Source organism: Parasteatoda tepidariorum, chromosome 2 (assembly GCF_982258835.1).
Source record: "Parasteatoda tepidariorum strain Cologne lab strain chromosome 2, Ptep-v5.0, whole genome shotgun sequence".
Taxonomy (NCBI): domain Eukaryota; kingdom Metazoa; phylum Arthropoda; class Arachnida; order Araneae; family Theridiidae; genus Parasteatoda; species Parasteatoda tepidariorum.
In genome coordinates, this window is record NC_141756.1 from 64540394 (window position 1) to 64563621 (window position 23228).

General features: G+C 28.9%; 2 protein-coding genes across 2 annotated transcripts; one reads left to right on the forward strand and one right to left on the reverse strand.

Annotated features, from left to right (window-relative positions):
* Window positions 1–943: 943 nt before the first annotated feature.
* Window positions 944–14366, reverse strand: LOC107443154 (18S rRNA (guanine-N(7))-methyltransferase). The gene is made up of 11 exons (XM_016056927.5): window positions 14070–14366; window positions 12932–12969; window positions 10025–10120; window positions 9858–9940; window positions 9614–9710; window positions 7548–7644; window positions 5667–5717; window positions 5107–5192; window positions 4781–4879; window positions 2803–2886; window positions 944–1053 (listed from the first exon to the last, which is right to left on the reverse strand). Exons 1-11 carry the CDS (start codon window positions 14109–14111, stop codon window positions 999–1001), a joined length of 828 nt encoding a protein of 275 aa, XP_015912413.1. The 5' UTR covers window positions 14112–14366; the 3' UTR covers window positions 944–998.
* Window positions 14367–14400: 34 nt separating this feature from the next.
* Window positions 14401–15458, forward strand: LOC107443155 (uncharacterized). Its single transcript, XM_016056928.5, has one exon. The coding sequence runs from the start codon at window positions 14559–14561 to the stop codon at window positions 15156–15158; it is 600 nt and encodes a 199-aa protein (XP_015912414.1). The 5' UTR covers window positions 14401–14558; the 3' UTR covers window positions 15159–15458.
* Window positions 15459–23228: the final 7770 nt, after the last annotated feature.

A 23228-nucleotide genomic window follows, 5' to 3' on the forward strand; every position in this document is an offset into this window, starting at 1 on the left:
GATGTTGTTGTTGTTGATTTACGTCGCACTAGAGCTGCACAATGGGCTATTGGCGACGGTCTGGGAAACATCCCTGAGGATGATCCGAAGACATGCCATCACAATTTTGATCCTCTGCAGAGGGGATGGCACCCCCGCTTCGGTAGCCCAACGACCTGCGTGCGAAGTCGAGCACTTTACGGTAGCACAGTTAAACGATATGCTTTGTTTGAATACTGAGACAAAAACATCAATAAAATTTAACTGTTAGTTCTGTAAGCTAATTAATATAAAAATGGATTGCTTCTTCTCAAATGAAAAAATAAGTGTCAGTGAAACAGTCTGTATTTTGTTGAAATATGCTGTGGTCGATTAAAGATTGGTTTTAATTTCATTATTAAGTCTTCTGTTTTTCTAAAATCTGTTTGGTAGATTGTAGCATTGAATGATTACATTTTAGTTGGTTCTCCAATAATTTACTTCGATCTGGCTCACATATTTTTATGGTATACTACTTAAAATGACTAATTTTAAAATAGTGAAGCAACTGAAATTAGCATTTTGTCACATAAATCAAAAACAAATAAATTTAGTTTCACACAGCAAATGATTTTTTAAAATCTGGGTATTGCATAAATATAAGACCATGGGGAATTATCAGAGTTAGAAGTTCGAAAAATTCATTTTTTTAAAGGCTCAGGAAAGTTGGTATGTGATACATGTAAGTAGCACTAATTTATAACTAGTTATGAACGAGAATTTTTGTGATATAATGGATGAAGAAGTCATGTCACATGTCAAAAACCTAACAACTCTGGTTTGTTGGATGTTTAAACTAACTTGAGCACACATCACCATGAGTTTTAAAGTTATGTTTGTCAATCAATAATAGATTAAATTTCTGAAGTGTAAATTCAATAAAACTTAGTTGTGACATTAAAATAAACAGTAAATACGAGTGTGCTTCTTGCTAGTTCAAATTTATTACATATATACATTCAATTATGAAGCCATTTATATTAAAATCTACCGGATCTCTTTCTTCCAGTATATTTGGTGTCTGCACGAACTTCCCTGAAAAGAGAAAAATACTTTTAATACTTCTGAATATTTTAACTCAATGATTAATTACAGTCAAGTCATTGAAGTTTTATTCTTCCAAATACCAGTAGGCAAGGTAAGAAAACTTGTAAGACTTCGATCTTTTCGGCTCTGATTGGTCAACTGTCCAGGAGTGAACAGTGTCCATGCTTGGTTTTGGCACATCGGTTCAGTGGAACCTCAGAGACTGTTGTCCGAAGTCCTCAGTTTTCCGGGGAGATACCTAATTTAACGTTTTGATTTCTTCAAAATTGCTTAATGTAAATATAGAAATTTTCTTATTATTTGACAAGTCTATTTTGTGTTAATTTGATGAAATGTAGTTTTTGTTTTGTTTTATTCTTATAATCACTCAAGTTAGATGTTTGCATTACTTTGTTCAGTATTCTCTTGAAATACAATCTTACCCGAAACTAAACAGTCTACTTCAGCCATCTTGTTTTTTTGGTGTACAGTGCATTTTCAATTTACTCACCTTCCTCCAGGCCTACATTTGACATGTAGGCCTGGAAATCACAGCTAATTCATCAACTGTGTGATGTTAAATAAGTTATAAATTATCTATCAACCAGATATTAGTTTTTTAGTTAATTATTAACAAAATTGAAGACACCAAGTCATTTTATATATGTGTACATTTTTTTTTGTTTTTGTGCTCAAAATGAAATGAAAAAAATGGGTGAGTAACTTATCCTAAGTTTTTTTATTTATTATAGCCTTTGAATTGGGATTTTATTAAAATATAATGTTATAATTATGAATTGTCATTTGCCAGTCAAGATGATTCTCTTTCCATAAACTCTTTAATTGACCACAAATCTCTGGTTTTTGGGCTTTGTGGCACCTTGAATATGTCACTACCACTAAATTTTTTTTTTTTTTTACCTTATGTTTAGCCATTTAAAATTTATTGTTCCCTTTTGGGGAAGAATAAAATCTTAACTGCACATTTTGTTATTTCACCTTTTCAGGTATCATTTTTCTTTCATTTGAATTCTTTTTGGTCAATTTTTTAAATCTCTTTGATACACAAGACAAACTTTAAAAATCACTATAGCTATATTAAATGGAGAAAATTGTGATTTTTCATAAAGCAATTTTGAAAAAAAAATCAAATTAAGTTAAATTAGGTCTCCCCCCATAAAATCGGGACATAGCCACACACATGCAAGCATGAACACCATTTGCTCAAAGTAAATTGGGTAGTTGACCAATCAGTGACATGAATCACAAAGAAGGATAAACAATATTCACATGAGAAATATAAAGAAATTGACCTTGGCCGAACAAAGATATAATTCGAAAAAAAGTAGCATTTCGGGGAAAGAAAAATTAGAATAAAATTAAATAAATGAGCAAAACACTTAAATGTCAAGAAAATTAGCTAAACATTAAATACTATCAGTGACATCACTTAGTTTTTTTCCCCATCAGATTTTAATATTTATATATAGTTCGATTTCTAACGTGCAACATTGTGAATATAGTAGTCTCATTCTTTGCAAAATGAGAAAAGTGGTGTGGAAAGGGAAATTTCACGCATCTGACACCGACCTCTAAATTATAGGATTTATGATATGTGCGGCTCACATTTCACTCATATCCACAAGAATATCAAAAGCTTTGTATCTTCCATATATTTTTAGAATGGTCTAAGTATTTAAAAACAAAAAAGCACATTTTTTAGCTTTTTTTAAAAAAAATTTATAATACAATACATACTTTCCTTGTCGTCTCCGTCTTTCTTTCTTTTGCAGAATCCACTCTTTAGAGCTTTTCACTGATTTGTGTTTATTAAATTTCATTCTGAAAATTGAATTCATAAATAACCAAAAATTAAAATTTATTGCATTTTTTTCTTAATTATAATCAATATGTTTCATAAATACTAGAAGGTGCAAAAAGTTTTCTTTGTAGTCAAAATAATCTAATTTTTTAAAAAGAAATATGATTTATATTGACATTTACATGCAAAACTGTCAACTTAAACTTTTTCACTTTATTTAATCAAAGTAATTGAATTTTTGTCATTGGAAAATTGCTTTTTTTATTTTTTTAAGTTAGAGTCAAAACCAGGGATGTGATTGACAAAAACACAAAAAAGAGGAAGTTTATAACTGTAGCATTAAACGTGCAAAAGAAAAAATGATATGAATTCAATAGCCAATCTGATAATGATTACATTATTATCTATTCAAATAAATATAAATAAATGGTAATTATGTTCTTAAATAAAATCTTGATTAAAATAATTTTTTTTAATAATTTAGATAACTGAGTAATTATGCACAAGCAGGATTTTATGTATCACATCATTTTAAAAAACATTTCTTTATTGGTTAAAGGACCTTTATGGACTTTCTCATCAGTTCTTTGTTTTTTCGATGGTCTTTTATTAACATGACTGATCTGTAGACTGCGTTTTGCAGACTTTTGATCATCAGTGTTGATAGGACAAGAAAGTTCATTTCTCACACAATTTTTAGAGGCCTTAGATTAAGAATCGCGATGTTGGATTTCAAAATCACGTGAATAAGAATCGCGATGCTTGATTTTAAAATCGCGTGAAAAAGAATTGCGATGCCGGATTTTAAAATCGCGTGAAAAAGAATCGCGATGCCGGATTTTAAAATCGCGTGAATAAGGCGATATCGGATTTTAAAATTGCGATGTTGGATTTTAAAATCGCTTGAATAAGAATCGCGATGTTGGATTTTAAAATCGCGTGAATAAGAATAGCGATGTTTGATTTTAAAATCGCGTGAATAAGAATAGCGATGTTTGATTTTAAAATCGCGTGAAAAAGAATCGCGATGCCGGATTTTAAAATCGCGTGAATAAGGCGATATCGGATTTTAAAATCGCGATGTTGGATTTTAAGATTGCGTGAATAAGAATCGCGATGTTCGATTTTAAAATAGGGTTAGGGTGAATTAGAATCGCGATGTTGGATTTTAAAATAGCTTTAATAAGAATCCCGATATTGAATTTTAAAAGCACGAAAATACAAATCGCGGTATTGAATTTTTAAATCGCGTAAATAAGATTCACGATGCATAATTTTTTAGAGTCCGTGAATACTTATCGCAACGAGTAATGAATGTTTAAACCGCATATAAATTCGAATATCGATGTTTGATATTACAACCGCGTGATAATGATAACGAATCGCAATATTGAAATTTAAAAATATATATGAATACGAATCGCGACATTGGATTTTAAACTAGCGGGAATACAAATCGCGATATTGGGTTTTAAAAACGCTTAAATACAAATCGGGATATTAAATTTTTAAATTGCGTGAATGTGAATTGATTTTCAACCAAAGAAAAAAAATTTCAACAAAATATCATTTACTGCATAAAAAATTTTTCCGCGCGGAAACTTATGAAAAAAGAGCGGAAGATATGGAAAAATCTGAAAAAAGCGGAAATCAGCGGATCCGCGGAAGAATCACATCCCTGCAAAACAAAGAAATTAATTTACATTTATTCTATTCTTTAATTAGCAAATTATAAGTTGGCTTTTGCAACCAATTAACAAATGATTGTATATATTTTTTAAGATAAGTTACTGAGAGAAAATTTTCTTTTGGAATAGATCTTTCTTGGCATTAGTTACTCAAAGAAAAATCACACATAAATTTTGTTTAAAAAATCAAACTTGAAAAGGGATAACAGAAAACTATATACATTACCTAGTTTTTTCATATTTAATATGATTTTGTGGAGCCTCTTCAGTTCCTAAAGCAGCTGGCAGTTTTTGAGGCCCACCAGTCAATAGGACAAGGAAATACCTACAAATGGAATTATTAAAATAGATTAATAGAGTAGGTTAAGAAAAAAGGCAGCTTTTTAAATAAAAATTATTTCTGCTTAGAAAATTACAAGTTCATCTCACAATTGGATCTGAACTTAATGCTTTCAGTCTTAAATAAAATTAAAATACAAATAATAATAACATGCAAAATTAGCATTCAACTGAGTTATTTCAAATCATTTTATATGATTCTAGTTCACTTACTTTTTAGCCTTGGTACTGTTAGGAAAATCTACAACTAGCCCTCCACCAAAACCAGATTTCATAGCTTGCTGTGTTACTAGTTCAATCTAAGAAAAATGATACATTTAAAGTTAATCACTAAATAATCCAAAAAATATAAATTAGAGATGCATCAATTGGTAATTTAGATTAGATTAAATAAAAAAATTATTAAAATACTAATTATTGAGACAAGAATTTAAGTAGCATGTTATGAGAAAATGTAACTGAGCACATAAAATCAATCAAAATAGTGCATGAACTTTCATTTTAAAAGGCAGCAAATAATAAGTTTTCTATTTTTAAGTTCTTTAAACATTTTCTTTTAATTTAATATTGTTAAAAAAAAAGGTTAACAAAAAATTAAAACCTTTTGTAAACATGTTCACAAAAGTATTAAAAACATATTTGATAACTAACTACTAAAAATTGTTGTTTTCTTTTGTAAATTCGGCTAAATAAAAAATATTATTTTTTGCTTAAAAAAATTATTAAATTATCATTTTTTTCAGGTAATTAAATAACAAGATTAAGACTAATACCTGTTCACTATTTTCTGGATAGAATTGAAAGACTGCTCGAGCTCCTCTACTCTGTAAAAGAAAAGAAAATAGATTTTAGAATTAATTCTCAAAGACATTGAGTAAATAAATCAGACTGTACACACATTAGTATAGTAGACCAATAGACAAAAATGTCAGCCTCTTATGATATTTTGAGTTAGTACAATTTTTTCATTAAAAAAATTATGTTTCCATGGATAATGGTAATATTAATATACCAGAATTTTTATAAGGAAGCATTTTTAACCCTTTCAGCACTGCTGTGTCACATGATAATATTTTTTAGAATTATTCCTTTTAGTAAAGTACAATGCACAAAAAAATAAATAAATGGACCATTCCGAATAACTTTTGATCTCATGATCGAATCTTCACATTCTAGGACTCAATCTTAATGGTTTTAGGGGGTGATTTCAAATATGCTACTTAAATTAAGCAGCGATATTTTAAGTTACGAAATCATACACAAAAACATACTTTCTCTGAATATTATAAACTATATTGCTTCTTTAATGGATTCAGAATATTGACCCGCAAAATATAGAGGGTAGCAAGCAAGCTGGGAAATGTGGACCTCATAGTTTGGCCAGAAGAGCTATCTGATGCTTGGACCACTTAATATTAATTTTACTTTTTGCGTATTTTGCCATATCTTGAGAACGTTTTAAACCAGTTGAAAATTTTTCGCACATAATTATAAATAAAGGTAATTTCAACTTGATTTCATAACTTAAGATATTGCCTGCATTAATTAATTAGCATATTTATGGTCCATCTCAAGATCATGTCCTAGAACGCGAGGATCCAATCATTAGATCAAAAGTTATTTGTGGTGATCTTTTCCATCTTTTTTCCTTTGCACTTGTTTTCATAGCCTGTTCCAGAAACTGGAGCTTTTGCACCAAACTGTAGTCAAACAAAACATACAGTCACATTTTTCTCCTAACCTTTTTGATTCTTCAATTGAGAAGTGAAAAAACCCTAGCCATTTTCTACAATTAGAGCATTTTCTTGTCATAATAAAATTTACAAATTAAAACAAAACAATCAACAAATAGAAAAATGTACTATTTTGTATAGTACAAATATGAACACGATTTAAGCAAATCAATTTTGTATTTGATACACCACAACAGAGTACTTTTATTTCACACATAATTTACATGTAGATTATTTATATCCGGTTTTGACAAAATGGTTTAAACCATCGATTCTCACATCACTGTCGCATTCTCTTATTACCTAATCTCCCTTCCAATACCTTGACATAGAGTGTAATTGTCATTTCAAGTTCAGAATTAAAATCAAACTCATCATCTAAAGATTCAACATATTCTTGAGCCTGGTATTTTTGATGCATGGTACACTTCTGAGATAAAATGAACTTCTAATTTGTGAAAGTAAATTTTATATTTGAATCAGCATTTCACGAGTATTAATGATTAAATTTTCCATATGAAATTATTTTTTTTCGGCATTGTGTTCAAAGAAAATTTTTAAAAAAAGTCAACATTTTCATAATCAATTCTGAATACTTTATACACATTTTCCATTCTCATAAAAATTAATAAAAGATAATCATAGTCTAAATTTAGTGACACATTAATACAAAATTTAAATTAATCAATGAAGGAGAAACAGAAAAAAAGAAAGTAGTTTTTCCCACAGCAGGAGCTTTGGCACCTAATAAACGAAATTTTGGCCCTTAAGCAATTTTCTGACCAGTTTGTTTCTGATCATTCACATACCCTCTACCAAGATAAATATTTTGAGCATAAATCCATTTAAATATAAATAAAATTTATATGAACTCTAATATGATATTAATCCACGAACAAAACTAAAAGAAAATAAACATACCAAACATGCATATAATGAAGTAAAGAAGGCTTGGAGACGCTTTGCAGGTTTATGTGTTCGTTTATCAGCATTACATAACCACTGAAGAGCAGAGATACTAAATGCAGAACACATTTGTTAGAGAGAAATTATACGTTATATAATAGCACAAAATGACAGCAAATATAAATAGGATGTTAACTCTTGATGAATTTAAGAATTTGGAAACAATGCACACTAGTATATTATTACACAGAAATGACATTGAAAGAATGTAAAATAAACCCTCATAAATAGAAATATTTTGTTAGGGTCCCTTTTTAGAAAAAAAACTCATCAATTAATTATTTTGCAGGTCTACCCAACTGGGTTGACGATAAATTCTCACCCTAATTATGATGGTAAATTCAATACAATAACTATAATTCAATTAAAATTACAGATTTAAATTTGCTGCAATATTATCAGCTTGTGAAAATTGCTAAACTAACTTACCGTTAAACTTAACCGTAGACATTAACTACAATTTTGATAGTTATAACACAACATCATATGAATTTAAAATTTTCATACAAACATAAAATAAATATTTTATGCTTGTATAAAAATGAAATAAAAAATTTGAGCTGATTACGATAAATTAAATAGTATTGAGCAATGCACTTATATTTATTATCTCAAGCAAGCTAAGTAATAAGTAAAAAGTTTATTTCAATAGGAATTTATTCATTAATTTTCTTCATTTCAAAGAATTTTCTAAAATCGAGAAAATTTTTGTTCTCGCCAACCACTTTTGTCACACGTTGAAAATGGAATAAAATATGGCAGTCCTATTAAATCCAAAGTATTAGCCACTTTTTAACACAAAACATTCATATTATAAACTTGAAAAGAAAAAAAAAGGCAGAGATATTTCAAATATTGTTTTCCAGACAAGTGCCTTGTTACCACTCTGCTGCAAGTTTCATAAAAATGCAGTAATATCACACAACACTATTATTTAACGATGCTAAATATGCATGTTAGAAAAAGGTAAAACAATTAACTCATAAAATAATGCTAATTTTAAATCATTGTTTCAGCAGATGAACAGCAATAATAGATTTATTTTCAAAATTGAGTACATTAGCATAATAAATCTTTTCACATGCAACATATCTTTTCACCACTTTTTTCACAAAGCAGTGAAGTCAACATTTTCGAGTCCTATTCAAAACAGAACGTCTAAACTATAAATTATAATTTCGCACCTTCTTCTTAAGACTGGTTTTTGAAGATTCAGCAGTCGCATGAAACGATGCTTTTTTGGGGAATAATGTGCTATTTTCATAACTAATGTGAGTTTGCAACAGCAATTTATGAGTGATCGATCAAATTTAGCTTATCTTTAGCCATTGCCTTCCATGTTTATTCTGAAAATGGCATAAAACGTCAATATGGAAAAAAGTCACACTTTTGAGAAAATGAAAAGCGATTTTGGTCTAATTTTTTAACATTTAAAACTTATCCAATGTTGCATTAGCTGGGCTCATATAAATTTGCAAAATAACGAGAATAAAATTGTTAAGCCGTTCTAAAACCTAGATAATTCTCTATAGCAAGATGGCACATATGGTTTAAAATTATAGTGTAAGGCACTTAAACTGCAGCTTTTTCATTTTTCTTGGCAATGAGCTAGGAAAAACCAAGTTAAGACTCTGTGCATCACTTCAAAATTGATTTGAGCATTCTTAATCTATTCGTACAATGTAGATTTAAAAAATTTGAAAAAAAAAACATCTGTGCAATTTAGACTGAAAAAAAATATCTGGCCAATGTAGATTATGCAACCGGGCAATTTTTGTTACTTTAAAAAAATGTAAGCATAGTAAAATCTCTCAAATTTACACCTAGCAATCACACTTAAACTTAAAATAAACATGGATGAAGATTTCGCACACGTACACTGAACTTTAACTTAATCTCCGCAAACACAAGTACAATCGAAACATCACATTGGCAATCCTCATTGACAATGTTGACAAGAAAAAAATTCTCCCAAAACAGGAGTATAACAAATCCCTTCCTGGAGATAAAAACAAAATTACCTGATAGCTCCATCGAATGTTCCAGCCCTAAAGCATAAACCTTGTCCCATATCTCCTAAAATAACATCACCCTCAACCTCTCGTTCTTTAGCAACGTCTAAAATACAAAAAGCAAGTTATTATTTTGCTCTGCAAACATTAAATTACAGTTACAATACTTTTAACCAATTGAATAGAAATAGAAAGCTTGCATGAATTATAAAACAGAAATTAATATTACAGTACAAAAATACTAAATGATTACCAAGCATGGCTTTACTGATATCTACTCCAGCCCAATAATGACCTTGATCATCTAACGCTTCACCACTTAAGCCAGAACCACAGCTAAAAAGTAAAATATTTTCTGAAAATTTTTGCTTAACATTAGGTATCAAGAAATTAAAGGTTAGTGCATTATGTTTAGCTCACCCAATGTCTAAAATAAAACAAGGCTGATCATCTGGTAATGCAAGTAGTTCTATAGCTCGTTCAGACATCTGCATTTGAATCTCAATCATACGAGAGCTGCAAATAATAATAACACCTTACACATTTATTCAATTAATATCATTACTAAAAACAGGTTGATGATAAATTAAAAATGAAAGTCTGTAGAATCCTTCTAAAATGCACTGATTGCCTTGATTAACTTTCTAAAAGCACTAATTGCTTTGATAAACTAGGTGCAGTATCCAGAAAAGCATATCAAAGCAATTTTAGGTAAAAAATTTGAGCAGATAGCACTACTTTAATTTACAAAATGGATAAGCTTCCTACTTAAGACGATCATATTTAGCAATGTTTGAAGAACATCCAACTTTTGAACAATAATGTAAAATTAAAAATCACATATTTATTTATCGCTGCAGAAAATCCACACATAATAAAAATGCTCATTCAAATGAACCAGTTTTGTCTTTTTGGACAATAAATAAATATTCATTTTTGAAATTAATTATAAAATTTATACCAAAATAAAAGCAGTTCATGTGGTTGCAAGGTCTAATCTCCATGGATAGCCACCAACCATCATGAAATCAAAAGATTTGATTGTTGTAATAAAGAATATTGGATTTTAAAAACTATAAGGAAATCAAAAGCATTAATTGGCAAAAAAAGTAAATACTCCAATGCACGATTCGAATTTCCCATATCATTTGAAATATATTGGGATAAATCCCTATGGGACTATGTGAAAATCACTAACTGCCGCAAATACAATCGGAACACTACATGGATTTACAATACTATCAGCATAAATTGAATGCTACAAAGTGTGAGTATTTGCCAAAGGGATAACTTCAAATGGGAAGGAATTATTTTTTTTTAATAAATAAGCAGAGTTTAATTTTTATTAACCTCTTGACATACGAAGATGTCTAGGAGACGTCATTTGTTTCTTATGTCAAAACAATAACTGGCGTGTCTCAGACGTCTTCAACACAGAAATGCCACCTTGCTCCTGACAGCAAATAAATATTTTAAAGTGATACTTTATCAATTATGATTCTTCGTTTAGTAAATTCAATTTAGTAGATTTTTATCCACCACTATTTCAAAATAATAATTCACCACTTTATAGTAACGTCATGCTATACCTTTTAAAAAGTAAGCAAAAATAGTAAAATGTTTACAAAATTTAGTTTGTAGCTATTTACCGTCTTTTTAACTATTTTGGAGTGAAATAAATAGTATTTCTAGACACACTACTTTTGTGTTTAATGATATGTCAAGGAGTTAAACAGATTTGAAAAAAGTAAATGCAAAATATTAGTAGTCTACAGAAAGTTACAGAACCATAGGTTCGGTTATTTATGCATGAGACAATGTTTTCACTACAGCGCGAGAATCTCGAATATTTTTTTCTTTTCTCGCATTAAAAAATTATTACCGCGAGAAATTCGCGTATTCTATAAATCAATTTCAAAATTCGCGAATTTCTCACATTTTCGGAAAATGCTTAGAATTACGCCATTTAGAATAAAATCGGTTTCACTTCTCTTCCTGGATCTTTCATTATTTTCAACATCTGCCCCGTTATCTAGCTTCCCTATTTACCAGTATTGTTCAAAACCTTTTCGAACAACAGAACACAACTACAGAACCCCTTTCAGAACACATTTCTCTGCAACCACGTGTTTACCGTAGGTTAGGTTTCTTCATGTAAGACGTTCAAATTTTTTATGTGCTAATGTAAGATGGACAAAAACCTTGTAAAGGCAAAATCTTCTAAGATGATGCACCAAAAATATTCAGTGCTGTAAAAAAAGAAGACGTTAAAAATGTATTGTAATTAAAGAAAAAAAAATTTTTCAAGAGTTTTCGTGTTTCTTTAGTTTTCAGAAATCTCACCCTGTTTTTGAGAAAGGGTGAGAAATTCTCACCCATTTTTTTTCTGTGATGTAAACACTGCATGAGAGTTTCTCAAAATATATAATTTTGATTCATGGAACCTTTAAACTTAATTATATACAGAGTGATTTTCAAAAAAAAAAAAAAAAATTAAAAAAAATAGCTTCTTTCTAGAATTTATAAACAAACATATGTCAAAACTGTTCAAAAAAGTAACAAATAATAAACCTTGTGCAGGAAAAAAAAATTTAATTTTTAACACTTTTATAAGTCTATCTTCATGATGCATTTTTGCAATTAAAAAATATTAATTTTTATAATTAAATTCTCCTTTCCAAACATATCATGGAAGTATATCATTGTCAAAAGGTCAAAATAAAATATTTGAATTAATTAGACTTTTCATTTTCTGCATCTCATAAAAAAAAAATTAATATGATCTAAATTTAAAATATGTTTTTACTAGTTTATTTTCTTATTTAATTTAATTTAAAAAACAATAAAATAAAATCATGTTCAACAACTTTAAAAAGATTTCTTCTAGACAGCAACAACAAATACAGCTGTAGTAATTTTGACAAAATACAAAAATTACATCTCAGGGTCTATAATTCTATCAAATAAATTATAAGTTTAAAAAATGTACAAACTTTTTTAATTATTTATTAAGATTTCAGAATCTATAAGAATAAAAAATTTAAGCATGTAAATAAAGTTTAAGAAAAGATATTTTGTGAGAATTAGTAATTTGACAGTATTCACCACAAGATTTTCCAAAAAAAAAATGAAAGTTTTACTCTTAAGGTTACATAAAAAAAATTTTACTATTTTTTATTTATTTATTTTTAAGCTGTTTCAGTCTATGAAAAAAGTAGTAAAATTCAGATAATAAACTAAATTCATAAAAATAAATGCAAATATAACATTAGAAAACTTAGAACTGATTTTGATTTTTTTTTATTTACAATGTTAAAATGTACTTACTTTGAAGTATACTTTTTTGCCTCCGCTTCTGAATAAAACTGTAAAAAATATAATAATTAACAAATGATATAATAATAAAAAGGATATAAATTTTTAAAAATGGCCAAAAAAGATATTTAAATCTGCAACTTTGTCACTATATTACATGTTACATGAACTTTGCTACTATGAATTAATTTGCAACTAATACGTAAAATAACCACTACTTGGTATTTATACTGAATTGGTATTTATACTTTTAAGAATTAACTTTATTCCATGTTTTTGTTTCGTTTTTTATCTTTCTGCTTCAGATGATTGACAAAGCTTCACCTTCATTTCGGATCTGAGAACTAAGTCCGAGACACGCATCTTAATTAGCCAACTAAAGCATTCCAACAACAATGGGATAATAAAATCAACAGCATGACAGTGGTAATGGGGTCAGCATTGTGCACAGGCCACCTTTACTTCCCAGAAAAGATGGCACTCATCTGTATGAAGCTGGGTTGGCTTCAAGCCACCAATGGGGATCAAACTCCAGTTCACAATGACAGTTGAGTGCATCAACCACTGAATCACCCCTTAATTACTTAGATCATATATTTATTAAATCATTTATATGTATTTAGGACATTTTCACTATTTACATGTCAAAGTAACCTACAATTTAATAAAATTGAGCAATAAAGTCTCCAGAACATCTCAGTTGATCTTTAATTTTAGCAAGTTTAAAGCACATATGCAATTGGTTTACAAGAATTTTGCCCGATTCTTTTTAGAATTTGAAAGAAAAATTTCAAATGATAATGCTTCATATGACAGTGCGAGATGAAGTAAATATTTGTTAATAATGCATGTGAAAAATTAAACCCAGTTTTATGAGCTAGTATTCATCAAGTGTCAAGTATCATGTCTGGGTAATAAAATTGAGATAAAAACTAGGTTATGACTTCATACAGATGAAATTGGTAAAACACTTTTTAAACACCTAAATTTTGATCATTTAAGGAATTTTGCAATAAGTTCAGCCAAGAAACTGATAACAACGAAATAAAGCACTAGTCAAACTATCATTTCAAATAAACTAATAGAAGAAATCAAAACAAATTTTATCAAATAATACAATAAATTTTAATGCATAATATCTAAAACTTACTATTTCAGGAGGGGCCACATGCTCCGGCCTGTGAGTTGACATGATTGTTTACAATTGAGGAAACTGGAAACTAAAGCCAAGGCTGAACTAGATCACAAAACTAATAAAAAAAATATGATTTCTGATCGTGGAAGAAGGGATTTACCTTAACATTCATCTGTGATTTACCAAAAACTGATTAAATTCATATAACTTAGTGAAGAGAGATTTTACAACGTTCCAAATACAGTTTAAAATCTATAAAAAGATATTTTCTGCACTTAAGAGCTCAAAAACTACAACTTTTTTTCCTCCAGGAGCGATAATCGGTTTAATCCGTTGATTCAAATCAAATAGTTGATACGGTTTTTCCAATTTCAAGGATAAAACCAAATACTTTTTATATATATGAACGCGATTCGGGTCAATCAGGAAAGATGTGATATAACGAACTCAATCATTTCGTCATCCATTGGAATCAAAACATAAACAAGTTTTACCTTCGTTAAAATGTCGGTGAAATTTAGTTTGCTGTGTAAAACAAATTTTTTGCTCAATCGTTCCATTTTAAATATTTCAAAACCTATAGCCATTGGATTTGCTGATGATAAAAGTTCCAATGATAAGACTGATTTATATGATACCCTGGGCTTAAAATCGTCTGCAACAAATGCCGAAATTAAAAAAGCGTATTATGATCTAACTAAGAAATATCATCCTGACCGGAACGAAGGGAATACAGATGCCTCTACAAAGTTTAGAGAAGTCGCAGAAGCCTATGAAGTTTTAGGAAATTATGGAATGAGAAAACGATACGATAAAGGCCTTCCATTATCATTAGTTAAGAAACAAACTGCTCGTTCAGCTATTGTAGAAAAAGAGTTGAAATATCAAAAATTTTATGATAGTCGGGGAGCACAACAAAAGTTTGAATGGCAGACTAATGAAAAAGAAGATGAAAAACCTTCTAAAAAAGAAGTGATTTTTAAAAGTCGTCAAAAAATGTGCGAAGACGAATTAGCAAAATCAAGTAAAATGCAAGGTCTTGTTGCAGTTTTTATTTGCTTTATTGTGTTTTTAACTCAGGTTGTCTATAGGAGGAAGCAATAATTGGGTTTATTGTTCTTTAGGTTGTTATTTATTGTAAAAACGTTAATATGGATAGAGCATTCAGTGGTATATTTGAGGATCATAATTTGTGTCAAATGTACCATAGTATTTAAATTTACCTCACATAAAATAAAAATATATTATTCATTTTCAGAAATATTATAAATTATTTTTATCAATCATTGAAATATTCTATGCAAGACGTTTAAAAATTGAATTTGTTCATTATCATTTTTCTTGATCATTCTAAATTTAGATATTTTCCTTAAAATCATAGTAATAAAATATTTGCCTCATTAATTTGTGTATAAATTTTTATTTAATAAAGGTGCATTTCTTTTTTTAATGATGGATAATAATGAATCAAACATTGGACCAAATTTATTATTATCTGCAACTTAGATCTATTTTTTAACAACCTATTAGTCAGCCAAGAAGTAGTGGATGAAAATAGAATTCACAAATTTTTTGTTCAAATGCAGGTCAATAATTAAAAGTAGCATATAGATAAGTTAGCTTTCACACATCTTCGCTTAACACACTTAATAAGGTCAAGGTGTAAAAAGGGGTCATGACCTGTGCAAAAAGAAGCCATTGTAATATTTTTAACATTTTCAATCAGAATTGCTTGAAAAGGACAGTGGTGTAGTTTTAGTCACAAAACATCTCGAATTGATGCTAAAGCTTGATTGATCAAGATAGGTAAAAGCTCTATATAATGATTTATTTTACTTTACGCATGCTTTTTTTATTCTTAAATAACGATTTTATAGAAGCATCATATGTTCTACATCCGTGCAGGAAATAAATTTGTTTCACTTCACTTGTATAACCAATTTAGTAGTTTTGCTTGTTTAGTAGTTATTATGGCAAAAACTGAAATCTGCTAAACCCTAAATTTTGCTGGTTAAAACCCATCTCTTATTAAATTGGCTTGGTGAAAGTCTGATGTAAGATTTACTATGTTTCCGTTTTAACTTTTTATCATGTGTTTTTATTAAAACCTGGGAGTTGCAAATTGCTCTGGTAAATTCTAGGTTTTGCTAGTAAAACTGAGGATTTTCTAGTCTTTGAGCGCTGACTATAACATATATATAAAAGTTATTGTTTTTTCTTTCTAACTCAGGTATAATATATATATCTGCCAGGAAGAAATAATCAACCTTAGATAAAATGAAAACCTTTCTGCAAACACAAAATCTCAAAACATTTTCTACAAGCAATTTATAAACTCTTACAACTGATTTTAACCCTTTCGTTGCAACTAAATTTTGACGAAAGTCGTTCGAAAACCGCTGATTTTTTTTAAAAAGTGTTTAATTTTTATAAAATTCTATATTGATTATCATACATACCTGCTATATATTTCTTTAAATTTAGCAGTTTTTAGAAGGTATAAAACTAATTATTGACTTAACTTATGCTTGTACCTGTATCTAAAATTTAAGTCGCTTAGAAACATTTCAATTCAAACGTTGAATAAATAATTTTTTCATGATCAGTAATACTGAAAATTTTTCCATGAACGACGTTCATATATATTTATGCAGATCTAGAGTTAACCTCTTTTAAACATATATTATAGCTACGCCACTGGACAAGTTTTTAACTTTGTAAATAATTTTTTACCCAAATTATTATTTCAGTTTACCATAGTGATGTGTAAAGAGGAGACCCCAGGCATGTAATCAAAGTGAGCATTGAATTGATGCTTAAGTACACTAAATCTGGTCATAGATCACTAGTTTTTTTGTAAGGGAGGGGAAACATATAAACATGGTATAACTTTCTAAGATGATCTAAAATTTAAAAAAATTTCAATGGATAGTAGATAATAGTAGTTACAATCCTTCAGCAAAATACTTTCCCAGTAATGATCTGCTTTTTTTTCTGTATTGACAATTTCTGTATTTTAGTAGCTATGGTTACGTTTATTAATGACTTCTTCATATGAAAATATTGTTTAAAATTGTTAATTAGCTGGATAAAGTACTGCAGAATATTACATAAGCATTCATCTAAATTTAGGGAAATGTATTTTCTCTGAATAAACATACCATTTATTCAAGAGATTCTAATTTCTGACGTCCAAAATGTAGGAGATAGCCGCAATCTGGAAAATATAGCCCTAATAGTTTAGTCCTAATAGTTCACTCTAAAGTTTAGACTCCTTAATATTAATTTTACTTTTTGCCATGTCTCGAGAAAATTACTTTTTGCCGTATCTCGAGAAAATTCAAATCGAATTGAAAATTTTTTCCATACAATTATAAAATTCATTTATTCAAAGATAATTCTAGGCGAAAAGTAACTTTTAATAAATCTTTATTATTTTATTTATATTAGTCAAAAAATTTTGAATTGTTAGGTATGCAATTTTTTACATCATTTTAAAGAAGATAATTTTACATGACAAAATACAACATTTGAATGAAAGGTCCTGAGAAATTGATTTCTTAAAATACGACTTTCTTAAAATTTGATTACTCAGAAACTATTCGCTCAAATTTTGTATTTTGCCAAGTAAAATTATATTTTTTAAAAGGATGTAAAAAATTATGTACTTTACAATTCAAAAATTTTTTGACTAATATTAAATGAAATAATAAAAAATGGTAAATATTTATTAAATTTTTTTTTTGCAGAGAATAATTATTTTTGGATTAATGAATTTTATAATTGTGTACTAGTGGCAAAATTTAAAATTTTTGTTGAAAAATCTAACTAATGTCTATGTTTTTGAATTGTAAAGTACATGTAAAAAATTATGTACTTTACAATTCAAAAATTTTTTGACTAATATTAAATGAAATAATAAAAAATGGTAAATATTTATTAATTTTTTTTTTGCGGAGAATAATTATTTTTGGATTAATGAATTTTATAATTGTGTACTAGTGGCAAAATTTAAAATTTTTGTTGAAAAATCTAACTAATGTCTATGTTATTGTGATCTTTTTCTTTTACTTTTCAAATAGAGCATAAAATGTATTTTTCTAAATACAGAGTGCTTTTATAATAATATTCTGTTGTCAGAATTGTGTTACAGATAGGGGCAATATTCATGAAAAAAGTTTTGGTTGGGGATTTTTTAAGTCAAATTATTATATCTTCATTGAATAACCCTACGCAATCACGTAAAATAACAAACAAAGAGGAAAAATATCAAAAATGAAATAGAGTGAGATAACACGATTGTATCACAGCGGTTGTACTGAAACTAAATTGCTATACCAGAAAAACTTGTAAACGCATCGGAAAAAAAAAGTGAAAAATGGGGCAAAAGATTTTAATTCGATGTAAAATAATTGAAAACAGAATGAAAAAAAAAATAGAAAACAAGATAATAATTTGGAAAGTAAATTGAAAAAAATCGAACACGCTTTGTTTCCTTACTAACATAAGGAAACAAAGTAAAATAAAAAAACGTTAATAAAATCTAGTAATATCAACGAATTCAGAAAAATAGAAGAAAAAATAAGAAATAAATCAAAAACCCGATGAAAAAAATTTGAATAATGTAGATATAGCGAATAACGCTTCATGATAAATCAATGATAAAACAGAACGAACGAAATCATCGCTTGTAATTTAAAAGCCGGCATTATCGAGTGCATGGTGCGAGCAGTGCACTTGAATGAAAATGTGCCAACGAACTGCGGGAAAATACCCGAATTATTAAATTTATTCTGTTTTATATCCAAAGAAAAAAAAAATTCATTAAAGCCACTTTACCTCGTTCCAGTAATAAATGAGCGTTCACTTCTAGTATCGCACAAAACAAAACTTAGGATAAATTAATGTCTTACTTTACAAGAGTGAGCTTACCTATTAATTTAGAAAAGCACACAGCCATTTTACGAACGTCACGTAAAAATTCTTTTAAAGTTAATTGAGACTTACCTATAATATTCAGTTACTCTACTTAGATTTCTTTCATAAATGACAGGCGTGTGCTTACTGGAGTTCTTAGAAGTTTTTTTTCTGATTCTAGAGAAGAAAAACAAATAAAAATTAAACTCTATTTATAATGTACAATCGAAAGATGTGGTTGCTTCCATATATTAATACTTATTAATTTTCCTATCTTTAAGAACAATAGCTTGTTCCTTAAGCATTGCGTAATATTCTTTAGTCAAACAAGATATATTTGAAAATTTGTTGCAATTGTTTTAAAAAATACGTTGAAATGATCCATTGCGATCTATTATAGTAGTCGTGAAACTGTTCAGCACCTTAGTTTTCATTCGTAACCTTAATAAAAGGAAATTAGAAGATATAATTTTCATTGTCTTAATTGTTAAATATATCCTTAGAAATTAAAGTGATATTAAATTGTATTCTCATGTGGCAGAGCTACCAACATAGTTTAAGCCAAAGAAAAAAGAAAAGATCTTGTAGTTAAAAATAGAACTTAAAAGAAACATTTATATTTAAAACCATTTACATTAAGGCACTATAAAAAATCATTTAGTCAAGTCTTTTTTTTTATTTATTAAAATATAAGTTACAGATTTATTAGTAGCATGGCTTACGAGGGCTCCCCCCTCAAAGAAAAGCATTTTAAAATTTGAGTATTCTTTATATAATGATAGTAAAATCTTTTTGAACCCGTTATAAGGCAATTTTTAAGTACTGTTACGTTAAAATATTTTTGGTGTTGAGATTGATTTGAAAAATTAGTGAATTTAGCTTAATACCTAATATTAATTTAATATTTATAACCAGTTTTTTTTTTTTTTTTTTTTTTGTAGGAAGGTGGATAAGCTGTTGAACTTTACCTGTTGTATTAAAAAATTGACTGCAAACTTTAATGTGTGCTTATAAATAACAGAACTTATATGTTTCTAACTGAAAAAAAATGATGAAATGAAAAACACATGACGCATATGAGACAATTCATTGCCAGTCTTCTTGACCCCACGCAAACCGTTACTGTTACCTACATTTATATAAACAAAGCTCTTGTTTTTCTTTTATTCCTCTTGTATTTTCTGAAGTCACTAGCAGATGGGCAACAAATCAGCAGGGGGTCGACAAAATAATGGAAACACTTCTATACTAATAAATATTTTCATATTTCTCAAGAAATACTCAAAGAATCATTTTATAACTTGAGAAGTGTTTAGATCACGAGATTTCTCATACTTATCAATGGAGAGTAAAGCTCTCCATTGATAAGTATGAGAGGTTTGAGGGACCAACAATAAATTACAAATGTAAAATAGTGTTTTTGAACACCCTATGCCAAAAAAATGGGGCAATGAATTTATAATTTGTAGGAATTATTTTCGTTATTTCATGCAATTATAGGGCAAAACTTCCTAAGCCTAGCTCAAATAATTATGGAAAGATGGACAATTTTATTAAAAAAAAAACTACTTTTATTTTGTTTTACGCTTTTTTGCTATAACTTTAAAAGTATTTAATAAAATTAAACAAAATTTTTAAAGCTATTTAAAACTAGTTACAAAATTGTTGCAATAAAATTTGCGAAAAATTCGTTTTAAATTTCGCAAGATATAAGGAATTAAAGTAGTTCCTTTAGATTGCGTATGTGTAGGAAAAATGTGAAATTTTTTCTCAATTTTGCAACAAAAAAATCGTATATTGCATAAAAAAAAAGGCCAATTTGAATGTCTTAAAAAATTTAAAAAGTTAAGCAGTTTTTGTTTAAAAGAAATGACACGGGCATTGTTGAGGATCATTCCCATAAAAGTATTTTTCCTTCTGTCTGTTTTCTTTCCTTATACCGTCGTATTTCGATGTATGAAAATTAATAATAAGTGTAGGGGAAGTCTAGCTGGGGTAAGCTGGGAAAACGAAAATACTGAATCAAAATTCAGAAAATCGAGGTACGGGATGACCTCATTTTCTTCTACAAATTGAACAGGACGTTCATTCACTTTCTGAAAAAAAAAATTTGAGCCAGCTAGGAACCGTTAGTTCGGCCACGAGTTGGGCGTCATTTTTGTAGGGGAAGTCTTGGTTTATTTGTATTTCTACCAATTCATATAAATAATGAAAGACTAGAAATTATCTAACTCTAAATATTTATTGAAAAGGACAAAACACATAAAAATAAAACAAGGATAAAAAAATACAAGAATTTGGAAGAGGGGGTTTTGGGCTCGAATTAAACGTCCGTACTTAACGGCGGTTCCTGGCAGACTGTCTTAGTTCACCGCCAGAGGCGCTGTAGTGGGGGAAAGAGGAGAGTTCGTTACATAAGGCATTATTTGTTATTTAAGTTTGTCTTATGATATTTTGTATAAATATTTGTAGAAAACCGCTTATCATTTTGAGTTTCTTTTAAAAAGTGCAAAAACTACTTAGAAAATTGGTTAAAAATTTTTAATATATTCAAATCGGACTTTTTTATTACTTGCCGAATACGATTCTTAACAAAATTAATTTTAAAAAAAATTTCAAATTTTTTCCGCTCATGCGCTGTATAAAAGAACTTTAATTACTCATATCTTTCGCAATTTTGAACAAATTTTAAAGCAATGATTTTCAAAGTAATTTTAAATTTCTCAAAAATTTTTTTTTAATTTTATTGAATATTTCAAAAGTTATTTAAAATACTTTTAAAGTTATATGACATAGCGAAAAAAAACGTAAGATAAAAAAAAATTAGTTTATAATAAAAATTCCCATATCCCATAAATATTTAAGCTAGTCTTACGAAATTTTGTGCAAATATTGCACATAATAACCGAAATAGTTGCTACAAGATACATATTTATTGCTAAATATTTTAATAGTATAAGGTGTTCAAAAACACTATTTCCGTTTGTAATTTATTATCGGTTCCTCAAACCTCTAAAGCTTTAAAACTTCATTAACAAGTATTAAATTTCTGAAGTTATGAAATGATTATTTAAATATTTCTTGAGAAATATGAAGAAATGTATAAGTAGAGAAGTGTTTCCATTATTTTTATTTTGTCCACCCCTGTATATCTACCGTTCATTTACCTTTTCGGTTTACTACAGAAGTGAAAGTCAACATTCAATGGTCACTGTAAATAAGATTGCTCTCAGTACGAGGGTGAGAGTGCTGAGATGAACGAGATTTCTAAGCGAGAGATTTATTACACATAAATAAAGTTTTTCTCCAGAATGCAGACGATCATGTGCTTTTAGATCAGGGGCTTCCAACTTACATGAGGCCAGGGGCCGCAATTAAAAACACCAGTCAAATAGCGGGCAGCAACCTTATCAAAATTTTATATAGGACTCTTTAATGTTTGAAGGAACATTAAATATTGCTGGCAGATTGCACAAGTTTCACAAAAGAAAAGTATTGAATTACAAATTAAAATAAGAAGTAGATTTTTACCTGAGAAAATTTTTTTTGCATCTTTGGTATATGTTAAATTTCACAGAAACGAAGAAATAAGTTTTTTTTAATAAAAGAAAAGTAATTTTAAACCCATATAGATTTTTTTACGAAAATTGTCCGCAAAAAAACGACAACTAATATATTTTAATTTGCGGGTCACATAAAAAGGCTTTGCGGGCCGGATGTGGCCCGCGGCCAGCCAGTTGGTATCCACTGTTTTAGATGAACATTCTGTTTGAAGGTTTCTCCAGGGCCGGATTTAAGCTTGGCGGGGCCCTAAGCTACTGAAAATGATGGGGCCCTTTTTAAGTTCAATTCTATTTCTATACACCTGAAGTAGACTGTCGTATTTTTTATTGCTGAATATTAACATTATATTATTAAAAATTTGATAATATTTTTTTTTTTTTTTTTTTTTTTTTTTTAATAACGGCAGGCACTGAACTTTTCGTTCTTCGCCATAGAAGATGCCGGAATTGTTACTCATTTAGCGTTACCCAGTGGGCACCTGTGAACCAAAGTCACGGAGGCGAGTAACGTTACCCACGCCATACTGCCACAAACCCGTTCATAGGGTGGGCCACATTCACTCATTCACACAACAGAAGACAACACAGAGAGAGAAACATCCATGCCCAGAGCGGGATTCGAACCCGCGACCATTGGCTCCGCAGTCAGACACGCTAACCACTCGGCCACCTGGCCGGCAATTTGATAATATTG